The following is a 17,749-nucleotide window of genomic DNA, read 5'->3' on the forward strand; positions in this document are numbered from 1 at the left end:
GGTGTTAAGACACACAAGCAATAGTGGTGGAAATCTGTCCTTTGGTCTGATGAGTCCAAATTTGAGAATTCTGGTTCCAACTGCAGTGTCTTTGAGACGCAGAGTAGGTGAACAGATTATCTCCGCATGTGTGCTTCCCACCGTGAAGCATGGAGGAGGAGGTTTGATGGTGTGGGTGCTTTGCTGGGACACTTCTTTGATTTATTTAGAATTCAAGGCACACTTAACCACCATGGCTACCGCAGCATTCTGAAGTGATACACCATCCCATCTGGTTTGCGTTTAGTGGGACTATCATTTGTTTTTCAACAGGACAATGACCTAACACACCAGGCTGTGTAAGGGCTATTTGACCAAGAAGGAGAGTGATTGAGTGCTACATCAGATGACCTGGCCTCCACAAACACAAAACCTCAACCCAATTGAGATGGTTTGAGATGAGTTGGACTGCAGAGTTACACCTGCGCTCCAGCAGGTGTATCTCACTGATCCTCCCTAAAGCAAACACCTCATTTGGCCGCCTTTCGTTCCAGTACTCTGCTGCCTGTGACTGGAACGAATTGCAAAAATCGCTGAAGTTGGAGACTTTCATCTCCCTCACCAACTTCAAACATCAGCTATCTGAGCAGCTAACCGATCACTGCAGCTGTACATAGTCTATTGGTAAATAGCCCACCCATTTTCACCTACCTCATCCCCACACTGTTTTTATTTATTTACTTTTCTGCTCTTTTGCACACCAATATCTCTACCTGTACATGACCATCTGATCATTTATCACTCCAGTGTTAATCTGCAAAATTGTAATTATTCGCCTACCTCCTCATGCCTTTTGCACACATTGTATATAGACTCCCCTTTTTTTCTACTGTGTTATTGACATGTTAATTGTTTACTCCATGTGTAACTCTGTGTTGTCTGTTCACAATGCTATGCTTTATCTTGGCCAGGTCGCAGTTGCAAATGAGAACTTGTTCTCAACTAGCCTACCTGGTTAAATAAAGGTGAAATAAAAATGTAAAAAAAGTAAAAGCAACCAACAATTACTCAGCACTGTTGGAAAATCATTCCAGGTGAAGCTGGTTGAGAGAATGCCAAGAGAGTGCAAAGCTGTCACCAAGGCAAAGGGTGGCTACTTTGAAGCATCTGAAATATTAAATATATTTTTGGTTACTACATTATATAAAATATAACTTTTTTGGTTACTACATGATTCCATGTGTTATTTCATAGTTTTGATATATTGACTATTATTCTACAATGTAGAAAATAGTAACAAATAAAGAAAATCCCTTAAATGAGTAGGTGTGTCCAAACTTGTGTCCAATGTACTGTATATATTTACAAATATCTATATGGGTGATTGGAAATGAAGCAGACAATTACATTGATGGAAGCCACAATATATCTGCAATGTTAAAGCTGATCTACCCACTAAAATAAGTAATAATAATTGTTAATATTTTTGTGTTAAGGCCCCCCCACTTATTTTTATTTATATATATATATATATATATAGCCCATCACAGCCTTGTGCAGGTCTACAATTTTATCCCTGTTGTCCTTACCAGCTCTCTGGTCTTGGCCATTGTGGAGAGGTTGGAGTCTGTTTGATTGAGTGTGTGGACAGGTGTCTTTTATACAGGTAACGAGTTCAAACATGTGCAGTTAATACAGGTAATGAGTGGAGAACAGGTGGGCTTCTTAAAGAAAAACAAACAGGTCTGTGAGAGCCAGAATTCTTACTGGTTGGTAGGTGATCAAATACTTATGTCATGCAATGAAATGCAAATTAATTATTTAAAAATCATACAATGTGATTTTCTGGATTTTCTGGATTTTTTTTTTTTAGATTCCATCTCTCACAGTTGAATTGTACCTATGATAAAAATTACAGACCTCTACATGCTTTGTAAGTAGGAAAACCTGCCAAATCGGCAGTGTATCAAATACTTGTTCTCCCCACTGTATATAGCCCTTTTTCGCCCCAATTTGGTGATATCCAATTGGTAGTTACAGTCTTGTCCCATCGCTGCAACTCCCGTACGTACTCGGGAGAGGCGAAGGTCGAGAGCCATGCATCCTCCGAAACAGACCCTGCCATGGCACACTGCTTCTTGACACACTGCTCGCTTAACCCGGAAGCCAGCCCCACCATTGTGTGGGAGAAAGCACTGTTCAACTGGTGACCGTGTCAGCATGCATGAGCCCGGCCCGCCACAGGAGTCGCTAGAGCGCAATGGGACAAGGACATCCCGGCTGGCCAAGCCCTCCCCTAACCAGGACGACATTGGGCCAATTGTGTGTCGCCTCATGGGTCTCCTGGTTGCGGCCAGATGCGACACAGCCTGGGATCGAACCCGGATCTGTAGTGACGCCTCAAGCACTGCAGTGCCTTAGATCATTTATGTACTTATGGAATGTACTTACCTCAGTGCTGACAGCTGCATCTGAAGGGTTGATAAGAACTACTGTCTCGAGAACGCTGCTTTTGTGGTGAAGAATTCTCTGCCCTGAAAACAACAAAGGGAAACAGAATAACTCAATCAATGTGTGCTGTGGAAAATATATAAATGAAATGCTTATATTTTTTGCTGATTGCTAAGTTTTTGTTGATAGTGGGTCCATGTAAAAGCATGCTTTAAATAGCAGAACATTTTCAATTGTCTTATTAAATCAGAGGCTACAGTTGCAGCAGATCATTTTTTTCCTTTGCCCTGTCAGGCCAGTATGGCATGTCTGCCCTCCAGAGACTAAATGTTCTTAGTAGTCTCCTCCACTCAATCATCAAGGCTGCACACGCCCAATTACCCACACAGCCTACTAATCACCCACCTACCACCAGCTACAGACTGTCACCAAGAACCACCAATTACCCCCAGTCACTTCAATTCAACCAGGGAATCGGTGAGAAAGAAACATCTCTTTGTAGTCTATTTGTTTCAGTATGAATCTTATGAATCCAGTGTTTCTTCATTAAATCATTACTCATGTAACTCCAACTCCATAATGCTCTCCTTTAATATCAAAAGGCAATCATTAATAATTTATTGTGGAATCTCATGTATTCTCTCTCTCTCTCTCTCTCTCTCTCTCTCTCTCTCTCTCTCTCTCGTGACTATGTAAATGGTCATGTTCCTCCAGAGTTGGCCTTTATCACTGCCTGTCCAATATAGCCATGAAATGGCTGGATCCGAGAGTCAGCCCAGCTACTAAGAATCTGACTAAACAAGAAATCACTGTTTTAGGAACTTTCAGCAGCTTGCTTTATCTGAATACTTTCCTTCGCCATTATTATATATTAAGAACCAACTGGGTAACCCTTCAAAATGTTAATGCATGAATTCAGTGTTCTTACGCCACACATAATTTAATGAGGAAACAGGACTTGTGCTTCCTGATAACTACCCAATCAAGAGCAAACAGCGAGTTGGTGAGCATCAGAATATAACAATACAAAACTGTCATGTAGTCTCTATTTAATCCAACTGTGTGCCTCTGCCTTTTGTTTGTGCTCCTCTGGTCCAAGTTGCACCAACACACTGAGGGCAACCACAGAGTCATCATTCACCTACAGTAGTTGCGATGCCTTGCTTTAAATCACCTGAGTGGCATCCCAAATCACTGGGCATAGATGTCAATTCCATGTCTATTCCACGCGGGTTCAGCGTAATTTCATTGCAATTACATGGAAACAATGTTGATTCAACCAGTGTGTGCCCAGTGGGAATCGATCTTTCTCTCTGTCTCCTCCTTTCACTCATCATGGTGAGCCGTGGTGGTATTTACCAAGAGGTTCTACAGCCATGGTATACTGCTGCTACATTACTTGATTCAAGAGACAGGCGTTTATGTTCCTCATAATTTACAAAAAAAAACTATTTTTGATTTATCACATATCATAACATGCCAACACTCGTAAAAGCTTAAGTTCTATCACTAGTGGAAAACCAGGCCAGATTTGTAAAACTAACACCGTGATTGCAACAAAACAGAAATAACTGAAATGCATGATGCTTTCTTGGAGGTTGAGGGCGGGGTTGGGGATCTGCTCTGCTGGTATATAGAAAGACTACCAGTCGTGATTATCTCAGAGAGAGGGCGAATGTCTGGGGGGCTCCATACAGCAGTAGGTTCTGGCCTCAGGGCTGATTTAGCCATACATATTTCATATTCCCGATCGATCCTCCTACCCATTAACACACCTGCTGTACCCTCCTCCTGAGGGCTGTCACTCACTATGGAGGAGGTGCTCAATCTACTGCCACTAATGCAAGAGTGGCTCACATATCAGAGGAATAGATTTAGCTCGATAGTAATGTTTATTTTTCCGGTTGCGCATCCTGTAATGTATATATATATATTTTTAAACCTTCAACGGCCAATGGATCATGCACTCCAAATTAGAAAGGAGGAATAGGTTAAACAGACGTAGTTCCTAGTCGAAGGACTTCTTTTTAATCCATGGTGGAAATGTTATGGCGGAAATGCAGATATCCATCATTTCTGAGTTGATGTTTGTCTTGGATAGCTGCCTATAAGATTTGATACTGACACACAGACTGCTATTGGAAATCCACAGCGTTTATTTTATTCCAGGGAGAGAACTGTGATTTTAAAATTGCGGAACAAGCTTAGCTCAGTTCATCTTCAAAATAACTGGTTGTCTCTTTGACGCTGTGTTGTACTTCCTGGCGCAGTTCAAAGCTGGAGCTATTACTGTATTCTCTCGCCGTGTATTCATTCATTTTCCAAGGCTGGCTTAACAGCATCAGATTTATTACTTTAAAGTCCAGGGGAAATGTTTCAACCCCACGGTCTTCATGGAGATTGATAAGCAGAACCCTGCAGCCTAGAACTGGGGCCTCTGTGTTTCTGTATAAGAATAATAATTGACTGCGGGAAACACAATCTCCATACACAAACATCACAAACACAGGCTTTTTCTCTACCGGCCCCGTCTTCTTAGCAGGTGGCAGCTAAATCAGGCACGTGCACAGATGTAACAAGGTTACATTAAAAACAATGAAATCAATTCTCAGAAATACAACTTTACAAGTTTTGTGGAGTTAAATTCAACCACATTACGTGCCTGATAATGTGATTAAATCCAACCTGCCTTTGCTAAGCCTGGTCATATTTCCAAAAGTAGCCTGAGAGGGCTGGGTGGTGGAGGAGGCGGCCTACACCTCCTGTGCTCAACAGGATATCCTCCATTAAGCTGGTGCACTCCCCTAAGGAGGATGGGTAAGAGGACTGTTGCCATGCCTCATCTACCTATGTCGAGCAAATGCCCTTTTTCGGTGGTGGTATAATTTACTCAAAAATGAAAAATATATACAATTTTTGAAATTTTCAAAAGACATTTGACAACAATATAACAATGTGACAATAACCTTACAAGACAACGAACCTACAAAATTTTTAGAAAATAAAAAAATACATGAGACATTGGCTCACACAGTCACATGCAGGAGGCTACATATTGCACATTAAGTGTGAAAAATTAGATGCGGATTATACAGAGATGCAATCAATGAGATGTGAGGGGAGATTCTCCATAAAATCAATAAAGGGTTGCCAAATTCTGTAAAATGTCTCTTGACTTGTCCCTCAACGAATAAGTCATTTTCTCCAGTGGGATACAACTATTAACTTTGGATAGTCACATTCAAATTGGCAGCGGGGTATCTGCTTTCCATTTCAAGGCAATACATGTTTTGGCAATTGCTAGTAATATTTCTGCTTTTTTTAAAGATAGGAATTAGTAAAGTTACCCAGTAGACAAACATCTGGGTCTAAGGGGAACGCAACCCCATGGATTGAGGATATGGCATCACATACCCTTGCCAGAAACTGTAGTTTTGAACACTGCCAAGTTGAATGGAGGAATGTTCCTTCATCTACTGTTCATCTAAAAAAAAAATAGGACGGAGATACCAGGGTGGAACTTGTGAAGGTCTAGATGGGGTGATATAGAGCTGATGGAGGAAATTAAACTGGATCAGTCTGTATCTGGAGTTCAATGTGGATGTAACACCATCCCTGCATAGGTCACTCCATAACCCCTCATCAAGATTGATACCCAGATATTTTTTTCTCCATCTAATTCAGGGTTTATCTAACCCAGGCAGAGGTAATCCTGACATAAATAGATCGTCAACATAGGAAATAGTCTTGAACAGTGGTTGGTCCACATGGCAGAGTTGTTCGATTAGGTGACATCTTCGGTAGGTTCCACTGGCCCTTGAGATTCACCCTGATAAAATGAGGTTGTAGGTAACTAAAGGAGTCCTTGTTAGACAAGTGGTATTGCTGTTGCAGCAGTTCAAAGGACATAGGAATTCCCTCCTCATAACAATGTTTCAGAAGAGTAATACCCTTATCAGGCCATGATCTAAAGTTACTGTTCTGGAGAAACATGGGAAGCAATCTATTGTTCCATAGAGGGGTTTAAGGGGAATTAATCCCTCTCGTCTGAACAGCTCATGCAGTTTAAACCAAGTCAGGACGGAATGTATAATTAAAGGGTTGTCTGTGATAGTTTTTATAGACTTCATGTCCCATTTGTAAAACAAATCTGCCTGTCACGCCTTGGTCATTGTATTTTGTGTTTTCGTTATATGTTTGGTTAAGCCAGGGTGTGACATGGGTTTATGTTGTTGTATTTTCGTATTGGGGTTTGTAGTATTTGGGATCGCGGCTGAAAAGGGGTGTTGTATAGGCTTGGCTGCCTGAGGCGGTTCTCAATCAGAGTCAGGTGATTCTCGTTGACTCTGATTGGGAACCGTATTTAGGTAGCCTGGTTTCGCTTTGTATTTCGTGGGTGATTGTTCCTGTCTCTGTGTAGTTTCACCAGATAGGCTGTAATAGGTTTCACGTTCCGTTTGTTGTTTTTGTATATGTATAAGTTATTTCATGTATCGCTCTTCCTTCATTAAAGACATGAGTAACCACCACGCTGCATTTCGGTCCGACTCTCTTTCTACAAACGAAGAACGCCGTTACACTGCCCTAGTGTCCTCACGTACATGAAACCTTTCGATGTTCAACCATGAGGGGGAAGGGCCATAGTCTGGAGTGCACAACCAAGTAATACATTCTAAAATTGGGGAGGTTTAAGCCCCCTTGACCGTAATCAAGGGTCAGTTTGAAGAACCTCTATAAACTGAATTTGGCCAGCTTGTTGCCAAAGGTGGAGGGTAACCTGTGTAAATGGAAGGACTTGCCACTCGTTTTACTGCGTAGAATTCATGTAATTCAAATGAATGTCCTGCCCAGATTCCCATATTTGTTTAAATCTCTCCCAATCCCTGTACCCGCAGCATTCATTTTCTCTCTTAACAAGCTGACGAGACACTTTATCTGGCACAGTAAAATGCCTAGGGGTTAGCCAGGACAGGTTACCATCCATCAATATGCCCAAATATTTGAAACCATTATGCTTGATGGTATGACGGTCAAACACAAAGTTCAAATTTCACTTTAAAAAAAAAAATGTATCTTGTATCCAGAAAATGAACTATAACACTCTAATAGGTTCCGCAAGTGAGAGAGAGAATGTTCTGGGTTCGTTAGAAACAAGATAAGGTCGACCACAAAAACTGATAGGCCAAACTCAAAGCCGTGTACAGTGCCTTCAGGAAGTATTCACACCCCTTGACTTTTTCCACATTTTGTTGTGTTACAGCCTGAATGTATAATGGATTAAATTGAGATTTTTTTCACTGGCCTACATATAATGTCAAAGTGGAATTATGTTGTTTTTTTTTCAAAATGTTTACAACTTAATTAAAAATGAAAAGCTGAACTGTCAATAAGCATTCAACCACTTTGTTATGGCAAGCCTAAATAAATTCAGGAGTAAAAATGTGCTCAACAAGTCACATGATAAGATAAGCATGATTTTTGAATGAATACCTCATCTCTGTACCCCACAAATACAGTTATCTGTAAGGTCCCTCAGTCGAGCAGTGAATTTCAAAGCACATATTCTGTTATAGCCTCAGCCCATGGTTCAATGGCGAGGGCGAAGAGGTGTGGGATAATAGGGAAACCCTGTCTGTTCCCCCTATAGAGAGGGAAAGAAGAGGAAGTAATCCCATTGATTGCAATCCTAGTTTTATGAGAGTGATTTTACCAAGTTTAAAAACATGATGCCTAAACCAAACTTTTCTAAAAAGTGGAAGAAAAGGCCTTGTCGGTGTTAAGGGACACTGCAACACTCGGTATTGTTTTTGTATCAAATACTTTTCTGAGATTATTGGAGGACAATCTATTACAGTTTCTTTGGATTGCTTACACACTCAAATTAAAAGTAGTACACTATTAGCAAAACATCAGCCCATATTTGCACAACTATAAGCACATTGTCAACCTCACACTTGTTGCAAAACTCCACACACAGTGATTTGCAAGACACTAAACACACTTAACATACATTACACACAAAAATCTATCATGAAGTCACATCCTTGCAATACCAAAGCGCTGACTGTCAAATGACCACACCGCCCAACCAATTGGTTCAACACAGTCATCAGGTGTGCAAACACTCGTTTGCTTAATTGTAGACACACCAATCAGGTGTATAAGCACTATAAAAAGCAACAGGTGAGTTCATTGGTCTTCAAGCACAATGGAAAGAGTCAGAGAAAGAGTAAGACGAGGAGGAGGAGGATGAGGAGGAGGAGGAGGACGAGGAGGAGGACGAGGATGAGGATGAGGAGAACGAGGAGGAGGACGAGGAGGAAGGTTGGGAAGAGGAAGACAAGAAGGTGCTCAAAGAGGACCGAATCTGACAAATGAGATCTGCGCAACACTGGTTGACCACGTTGTCAACCACGGCCTGACGCTGAGGGAGGCTGGACTGCGAGTACAGCCAAATCTAAGCCAATATACAGTGGCAAGTGTGATGAGAACATTTAGACTGGAAAATAGGTATTGTAAAAATATCATCATATCAAAAACATCTGCACGGTTTCAGTAACTGCTTACAGTACTGTATTCTATGCACTATCAGCACTTCTGTTACCTTTTCCTGTGAAATTACTGTACTATTGTATACTGTTTTTTTCTTCTACATAGGATTGAGGGTCAGGGACGACAAGGGGGAAGGCCTCCTATGTTCACAGAACAGCAAGAGAGGGAGATAGTAAACATGGTTTTGGCCAACAATGCTATAACACTCAAGCAGCTCCAAGCTAACATTGTCAATAACCACGCCATTTTCAACGATATCCATCAGGTCTCAACATCAACACTGGCACGAATCCTAAAAAACAAAACAAATTCAAATGAAGCAAATTTATCGAGTGCCTTTCGAGCGCAATTCCGAAAGGGTGAAACGACTGCGGCATGTATTCACTTTAGCAGTGGATTCGTCATTCAAGACGTTTCTTTCCAAGGTGTCTTGCTAATGACAACATTGCCTGCGATGTTGATGAAATTCTCTGGCCAGATCCAGCTAGGCGAAGAGACAATGTGTAGTTATTAATTTTTTATATATTTTTTTAACTTACAATACGTAAAGTGACGTTTGGTTACAGTATTATGAATCTCCATGTCAACATTTTGGGCGTGTTGAGAAATAAATGAGTTTCATCAGTCTGCAACATTGGTCTTGTGTAGTGTTTGGTGATTTTACATTATATTTGTACTTTGTTGATAGTAGCCTACTCTAATCATAGGGAAGTAGAAGTGCTAAAAGTGTTTTAGGTTTATCACAGCAGAGTGTAACTCGTGCAAACAGAGTATAGTAATGTGAAACGTGTGTTTCATATGGTAACAAAGTGTGGTTTTTAAAAAGAAGTGTATAGTTTTTACAAGAGTGTTTCATTTTGCAAAGGATCTGTAGTGTTTTGCTCATTGGGTGTGCGGTTGTGCTAATTGTGTGTAGTGTTTTGAAAACACGGGTCCTGTTTTGAAAATCGTGCTTAAGCAATACAAAAAAACTGTAATTATGAAGCCAGTCTGATCTGGGTTGACCAGCAGAGGGAGGCGTGACTCCAGTCTCCTAGATAACATCTTGGTGGCCTATAGGCGGTGCACTTTAGGGCCCTTTCACCTTTCTTGGGAATTACTGTAATCACATCTTCAGAAAAAGACTCTGAAAAGCAGTTGCGGCTCCCGTTTTTTTTTAAGTACCTCCGTAAGGTAGGGTACCAATAGCTCCTTAAATTCTTTATAGAACTCTGGGGGAAAAAACATCCTCCCCAGAAGATTAATTAGAAGGTAAACATTTAATGGCCTCCAACAATTCAGGGACTGAGAAATGATCACTCAGGCACTCTCTGTCCTCCTCTGGCATGGGAGGTTGAGAGAGGAGGGAAATGAGTTGATCTCTGATTGGGAAGTATAGAGTATTTCTTCAAAGTATAATTCATTTCAGTAGGGTGTAAGGATATCTCATTAGTAAGAGTTTCTATAGAATGAATTGTCTTACTTTCCTGTTGCCATGCCGATACTATATGGGCTTTCTCTCCAAGTTCGTAGGATCGTTGTTTTGATCTAGTAAAGGCCCTCTCAGTTTAATATGTGTTCTGCATACTATATTGCAGTTTTTTATTTACCAAGAGCCTGTATAGGTCTTTAGTCGGGCCTATTTGATAGGTTTTTATCGAGGTCAAGAATTTCAGATTTAAATTCATTCCGGCACCGTGTTTTCTCTTCAACCCTTTAGTAAAGGCAATGATTTGTCCACTCAGGTTTTCAATGCGTCCCAAAGAATGAAACTGTCAGGAGGATAGAGTTGTGGTCGGATTTACCAAATGGAGGGCGAAGGGAGCGCTTTGTACGTGTCTCTGCGTGTGGAGTACAGGTGATCTAGATTTTTTTCCCCTCTGGTTGCACATTTAACATGTTGATAGAGATTTGGTAGAACTGATTTAAGTTTCCCTGCATTAAAGTCTCCAGCCACTAGGAGCGCCGCCTCTGGGTGAGTGGTTTCCTGTTTGCTTACTTCCTTATACAGCTGACTGAGTGTGGTCTTAGTGCCAGCATCTGTCTGTGGTGGTAAGTAAACAGCCACGAAAAGTGTAGCTGAGAACTCTCTAGGCAAGTAGTGTGGCCTGCAGTTTATCACAATATACTCTACTTCAGATGAGCAAAATCTAGAGACTTCCTTAGATTTCTTGCACCAGCTGTTGTTTACAAATATGCACAGACCGCCCCCCGTGTGCTGTTCTATCCTGCCGGTGCAGCGTGTATCCCGCAAGCTGAATATCCATATCGTCATTCAGCCACAATTCCGTGAAGCATAGGATATTACAGTTTTTGATGTCCCGTTGGTAGGATATTTGAGATCGTACCTCGTCTAGTTTATTGTCCAATGATTGCACGTTGGCGAGCAATATTGACGGCAACGGCAGCTTTCCTAGTTGTCTTCTATGGGTCCGGACGAGGCATCCGGCTCTTCATCCTCTGTGTCGCTTCCTTTTGCGAATAATTGGGATGTCTGCCCTGTAGGGTGTTTGGAGAATATCGTGTGAGTCCTGCTCGTTGTTGTTGATGAAATCTTCGTCTAATCCGAGGTGAGTGATCGCTGTCCTGATATCCAGAAGCTCTTTTCTTCCGTAAGATACGGTTGCAGAAACATTATGTACAAAATAATTTACAAATATCGCGAAGAAAAACCCCCCACATAATAGCACAATTGGTTAGGAGACCGTAAAACGGCGGCCATCTCCTCCGGCGCCATGTGTCTCTTTAGGAAGGAAACAACATTTACCATAGAAAAAACCCAACCCGATAGTTGGACTAAAACATTTGTAGAGATACATTGTTGCTCGCTTTCCATCTTGCTCTTACTAGCTAAACTTTGACATAAACTAAAATCTACGAGCTTTCCATGCTGAATATTTTACTGTCAACAATAAGGGCCGCTTGAGTCTCTTTTCAGGAGAAGAAGAGAAACATAAATGAGGGAAAAAGCAGTAGGCCCAGGCCTACTGATTTTGCGTCGCCCAGTCAATATCAAAACCAAAATATGCTGTCCCGTAAATGTCCCATAATAACGAGTGTAATAGAACTCAGTAACAGTCCCACTCACCTGTAGCGGCCGACTCGTGGGGTAATCACATCCAAATTCAAAATAGACATTAGCAGTTCAGTCCCAGGACAGCAAAAACAAGATAAATCCAATAACTGCGTCAAATCCCACCGATAGACCTTTGTAATTCAAACGCGGTTCAGTTCTTCTCTCGGCATGTCGAAGAGATGGCTTCGGCTATTGTACTGAACTTTCATCCACGCGGGGTGAATGAGGTAGTCAGTAATATTCTTCTCCTTCAGGTCTGTGGTGGTTGGAGTGAACTGCTTGCGACGACTTGCGAGATCCACGCTCATATATCCGGGAAAAGATGGACCCTCTTGCCAGCAACGGTGATGTCCCCTTTGGCTCTTTCAAGTCACAGTATCTTCTCCCTGTCCTGGAAATAGAGGAACCGTGTGGGCTTATCTGGTGTGGGTTTGGGCATCAAGGTTCTGTGGGTGCGTTCGATTTCTAGTGGCTTTGCTAGTGAAGTTGTTTATGCCCAGGACATCAGGGATCCACTTAGTGAAGAAACGATGGGATCACGGCCCTCGCTGTCATCCTTCAATCCCACCACATGGATGTTGCTACGTCTGCTCTGGTTCTCCATCTTGTCCAACCTTGTTTTTGAGATAGGAATAGTCTTTCTGCAGCTGTTTGATCACCTGGTCATGACATGTGATGGTATCTTGAATGGTGCTGATGTGCAACTCAGCCTCAGTTGCTCTCAAAAGCAGATCATTCAGGGAGGATTTCAGGCCGTCGAAGGAAGAATGAAGTTCAGACGATTTCTTGTACATTTTTAGCGAAAGTGCTTTTTTACCATCTCGAATTTCCCGGAGGAGAGTAGCAAGCATGCCAGAAGAATTGGAAGTGGCTGCGGAGAGGAACCGTGTTGAACTGTCGTCAGTGCTCTCAGAGCTAATGCTAATCTTGCTAGCTGTGGCGTTGCTATCGTTAGTTTGAGATTCAAGTTTTTGTCACTACCTCGCTGGCAATGAGCATACTGCTGGCAGGCTGATGGGGTGATGCAGACAGAACATGCTTTCCATCCAATCCTGCAACCTCCGTTACCAATAGGCCATATGATTTTGCTTGCTTTGGAATCCAGAGAAGTGACATGATATATCCCTAGTTGAAATTGGCTGCTTACATGAATGACTTTCAGCCCCACATGCAGGTATAAAACACAGTTTATTTCTGTAGCCTATCTTGCACTTAGAAAATGCATAACCGTTTATGGCTGTAATGACAGGCTACAATTGCACAGTGATTGTTTGTGCATGGCAACAAATGGAGTTGGGTTGGAAATAGTAATAGTAGGCTACAGTGTTTCTTACAATCGTCTATTTTAACTGAAATCGTGTTGGTCATTATTAATAAGTGCAGCATTTCCACTTCAAAATAGTTTAGCAAAATACTTTACTCATCAGATTGTGCTGCATTCTCCTCTTGTAATAATTGCTTGACGAGTCTGTGACAGCGCGTTAGTGTTTTTTTGGTTTGTTGGGTTGAGCATATGCCCCCCCAAAAAGGACTGTGCACAGCCCTGCAGCTAATGGAATGAAAAAGTGGGCGTTTTGTTCCCTTTTTCAGGGTTTTCTATGTAGATCAAATGCTTTGGTTAGTGCCCTACTTTACTTTTCTGCAGAGAACAGAAGAAACAGTTCAACCCAAAAATAAAATGTTAAAACTCAGCTATATGCAGTACTAGGCCACAGTCCCAGCATTCATTTTCTAGAAACACAACTAACACACCCATCTCTGTGCACCTTGGAAAATGCCTCTGTTTACTTTATCCCTCTACATTACCCCTGAAAAGAAAGAGATAACAATAATGGAAGGGCCACTGAAGCTAGATTGACCCCTGACAATTACAGTTGCTTGGATGATAAAAGGGCCCTCTCTGCTACCCTCTTCCACCCCCTGCATCCCTCTACCCCTCCGTCCTTCCAACCCCTCCACCTCTCTCTCAGTGGGAAGGAAATGCCATGTGAAACTAGGGTTGGGCGGTATCCAGATTTTCATATGGTCATACCGTCCTTCTCTTAGCCAGAGATTTAAGGTATTACCGGATTAGTACACAAGTGGGCACCAAAAATACTATTGTGTGTATTAGAATGCTAACAACATTAGCACAAGTAATAGCGAATTACCACAGAGGCTACTAGCTAAATATGCATAAGAAAATAAACAAATTGCAAAGACAGGCAATCCAGCTCATAAAGTTATACATCTATAGATAGGAGCTACCGAATATAATTTTTGTTGAGTTTGGACATTTACAAGCATATGTGAACGAGAGATATTGTGCACTTGTCTGAAAACCAGTGCTGACTCTTTTTATTTAACCTTTATTTAACTAGGCAAGTTAGTTAAGAACAAATTCTTATTTTCAATGACGGCCTAGGAACAACTGCCTGTTCAGGGGCAGAATGACAGAATTGTACCTTGTCAGCTCAGGGGTTTGAACTTGCAACCTTCCGGTTACTAGTCCAACGCTCTAACCACTAGGCTACCCTGCCGCCCCACTCTGAAGCAAAGTGTGTACACCCTGTTTCTGTGTGGAGTCTGGAGTCGCTAGGGCAATGGGCCGGACTTTTCTGCTCTGAGAAGTTGGGGTAGGAGCAAACGAGCCAAGAAGGGAGGAGAAAAAAAAAAAGGAAATCAAAAGATATCAGTGGCAGCTGTACAGATAACTCATCCATTTGAACATCTTGGCCATGTTCTGTTATAATCTCCACCCGGCACAGCCAGAAGAGGACTGGCCACCCCACATAGCCTGGTTCCTCTCTAGGTTTTGGCCTTTCTAGGGAGTTTTTCCTAGCCACCGTGCTTCTACACCTGCAATGCTTGCTGTTTGGGGTTTTAGGCTGGGTTTCTGTACAGCACTTTGAGATATCAGCTGATGTACGAAGGGCTATATAAATACATTTGATTTGATTGATTTGATCCAAAGGGCTTTGACCTCTCAAACACGGCAGAAAGCTTACACAATATGAAGCCCTGTCACCTTATTAATTCAGTAACTTACTTAGATAACTATCAAGTTCATCTTAAGGCTTGTGTTAATGCGGAATCTCTTGCTGCGTTTTGTAAACACAGATCTAAAATGTTTCTTATTGTAATTTCTGCTCGGCATCAGACAAATTTTGTTCTTCAGTTGCACCACTCCACTCGGATGAGAATTCAAGAACAGCATTCTATCAGCAGACAACGCTGTGACTGATGTGTAGTTACTTTTCTCTGGTACATTTCTCAGAGTACCCAGCCTACTTTCTCTGGTAAAATGTGAGATTAACTTTAAGCAAAATATTAGGAAATGTAGCTGGCTACATTATTTCTATAGTTGCACACCCTGATTACTCTAATGAATAAAAAAAACACGACTTACAATATAAAATGCGACCCCTGTCAATACACAACTACAGTAAGCTTCATAATGTAAAATAAAGTGAAATGAAGAATGCGATCTGCTTCATCTCCTAACGTATTGCACAAGTTGACTGCGGGTATTTACTTAAAGTAGCTACAAATATTAAAATGTATTGAAAAACTTCAAAGAAATAGTTTCAATGGCATTGACAGTGTGGAAAAAACATCCCATGGCTAGGGCTGTTACGGTGACTGTTTTACCGCCACACCGGCGGTCACAAGTCATTTGTAGGGGTGGCAGGTAGCCTAGTGTTTCGAGTGTTGTAACCGAAAGGTTGCTAGATCGAATCCCTGAGCTGACAATGTAAAAATCTGTCGTTCTGCCCCTGAACAAGGCAGTTAACCCACTGTTCCTAGGCCGTCATTGTAAATAAGAATGTGTTTTTAACTGACTTGCCTGGTTAAATAACAAATAAATAAAATCACCACAGTCAAATTCCAAGTGACCGTTTAGTCACAGTAACTAGGCTTCTCCAAGCTCTGATGCTGCTGATGGTCATTAGTAGCCTACCAAGCTTTCTAACTCCTAAAGATGGCTAACAGCCCTCTATTGTCCCTCTAATCACTGACATCAATGAAAATGTAATCGAACATCAAATCAAACACTTCATGAGAGCTCATGTTGTGAAATATTTCTATAGGCTTTGCAGTTGCGTGAGAAAACAGTTTTGATGGCCTCTATTAAAAATAGGAGGATCCCATCAGCTTTCTACAAGCTAGGCCTATTATATATTTTCTCAACTTTCCTAATATTAAGCACATTGCTTCACTTTACAACAGGAGTATAGCCTAGCTAGCTGGCATGAACATGAACCACAGGAAACGCATACATTCCCCTTTTCTACGACAGGTGCATTATAATGGTCCATTCTAAATCAAAACTAATTTACACATATATTATTTAGTATATGTAAAGACAATATTAAATTAAGAATATTCTGTGGGTGACAATATTAACCTATCACTTGTGAACAATATATTATCACTTGCGAATTATGCCCAAAGTGTGCAGTAAAGCAAGAAACAGCACGTTCCTTTTTTTTGTGCAACTTTTTCAAATCATAGTCGAACACCTCATGTAACCTAGCCCATAGACCTATATGTTTTGATAAGGTTTGTATCACAACTAAAGTGGCCAAAGAACTTCTTAAAATGAAGCACATTAATCTGCTTTATAACTGGTGTAGAGCCAAACTGGCATACATAGGCGACGCAAGATAGGGGAAGATAGTTTTCACCATTAAAAACCATAAACACCTTTATGATAAAGCATTACATGCATTAATCGCATTTGTGGTCACTTTTGAGAAAGGTGTTGGATTGTTAATTGATTGAATTTTGGAACATTCACACTTTCACACGTGTGCGCATTGCTGCGCTTATAATGTGAAGAAATAGCCTAAATAGTTTATCAACATGTGAAGCTAAACGTTCTGAACTGTTGCATCAGCCTCATTGCTTTTAAACATCTTTTTTGATGCGAGTGTTTGTATTAATTTGGGATCTGTCGCATCCAACAACTGTCCCAGACTATGTTTGGATTAGGGTTCTTTCTCGCACAGAAGGAGAAGTTGACCAATTGAAAAGGGCAACTTTTGTACTATGGGTGATGAGTAAATTGACATAGGCTGGTGAGCCTAATCATCTTGTTGGCTGACGAAATGTAAATATGGACTAACATATTCAATAGAATAGAATAAAACTTTATTGTCCATCCAGAATGGACATTTTTCTTTGGCATCACCGTCCCTTAAACGGATCACATACACATACATTCTCACATCATACACATTTAAACCAGTCAGTCCATCATGTTGCATACACTAAAAACATAGAGGACATTAAAACATTCACTCACAACCGACCGCTGTCCCAACTGCACTGGATAGATAACTACATACACCGACACAATTTAGTTTGCATTTAGTAGTCCAACAGCACAAGAAATTAAAACAATGTTTGAACATGTTCTTCTGGGCCATGGGCATTCTGTAGCGCGGGCCAGAGGGAAGCCTCTCAAACAGCCAGTGCCTTCTTTTTGTTGCCTTGTGGAACAGACTGCTCAAATGCGCCTGTGGTCGACCAATTATTTTGCTAGCTGTGTTTACTATTCTGGTCAGTTTGCTCATGCTCAAATTACCATACCAGACTGTCATATTGAACGTGAGGATGCTCTCCACCAAGCTGCTGACCCCAAACCCCTTCAATTTCCTGATTAAAAACAGGCGCTGGCTTGCTTTAAAAAAAATACAGTCTGCATTCTCTGTAAACCTCAGCTTGTTA

General features: G+C 41.3%; 1 protein-coding gene across 2 annotated transcripts in view; it reads right to left on the reverse strand.

Moving 5' to 3' along the window:
- Window positions 1-17,749, reverse strand: part of LOC118385401 (microtubule-associated protein 1B-like) — a 55,637-nt gene that overhangs the window by 15,526 nt on the left and 22,362 nt on the right. For both annotated transcript variants that reach the window (XM_035772520.2, XM_035772521.2), the window contains one exon: window positions 2,431-2,513. In XM_035772520.2, coding sequence (XP_035628413.1) covers window positions 2,431-2,513 — 83 coding nt within the window. The remainder of the gene's footprint in view (window positions 1-2,430; window positions 2,514-17,749) is intronic.

The sequence above is a fragment of the Oncorhynchus keta genome, chromosome 6 (genome assembly GCF_023373465.1).
Source record: "Oncorhynchus keta strain PuntledgeMale-10-30-2019 chromosome 6, Oket_V2, whole genome shotgun sequence".
Taxonomy (NCBI): Eukaryota; Metazoa; Chordata; class Actinopteri; order Salmoniformes; family Salmonidae; genus Oncorhynchus; species Oncorhynchus keta.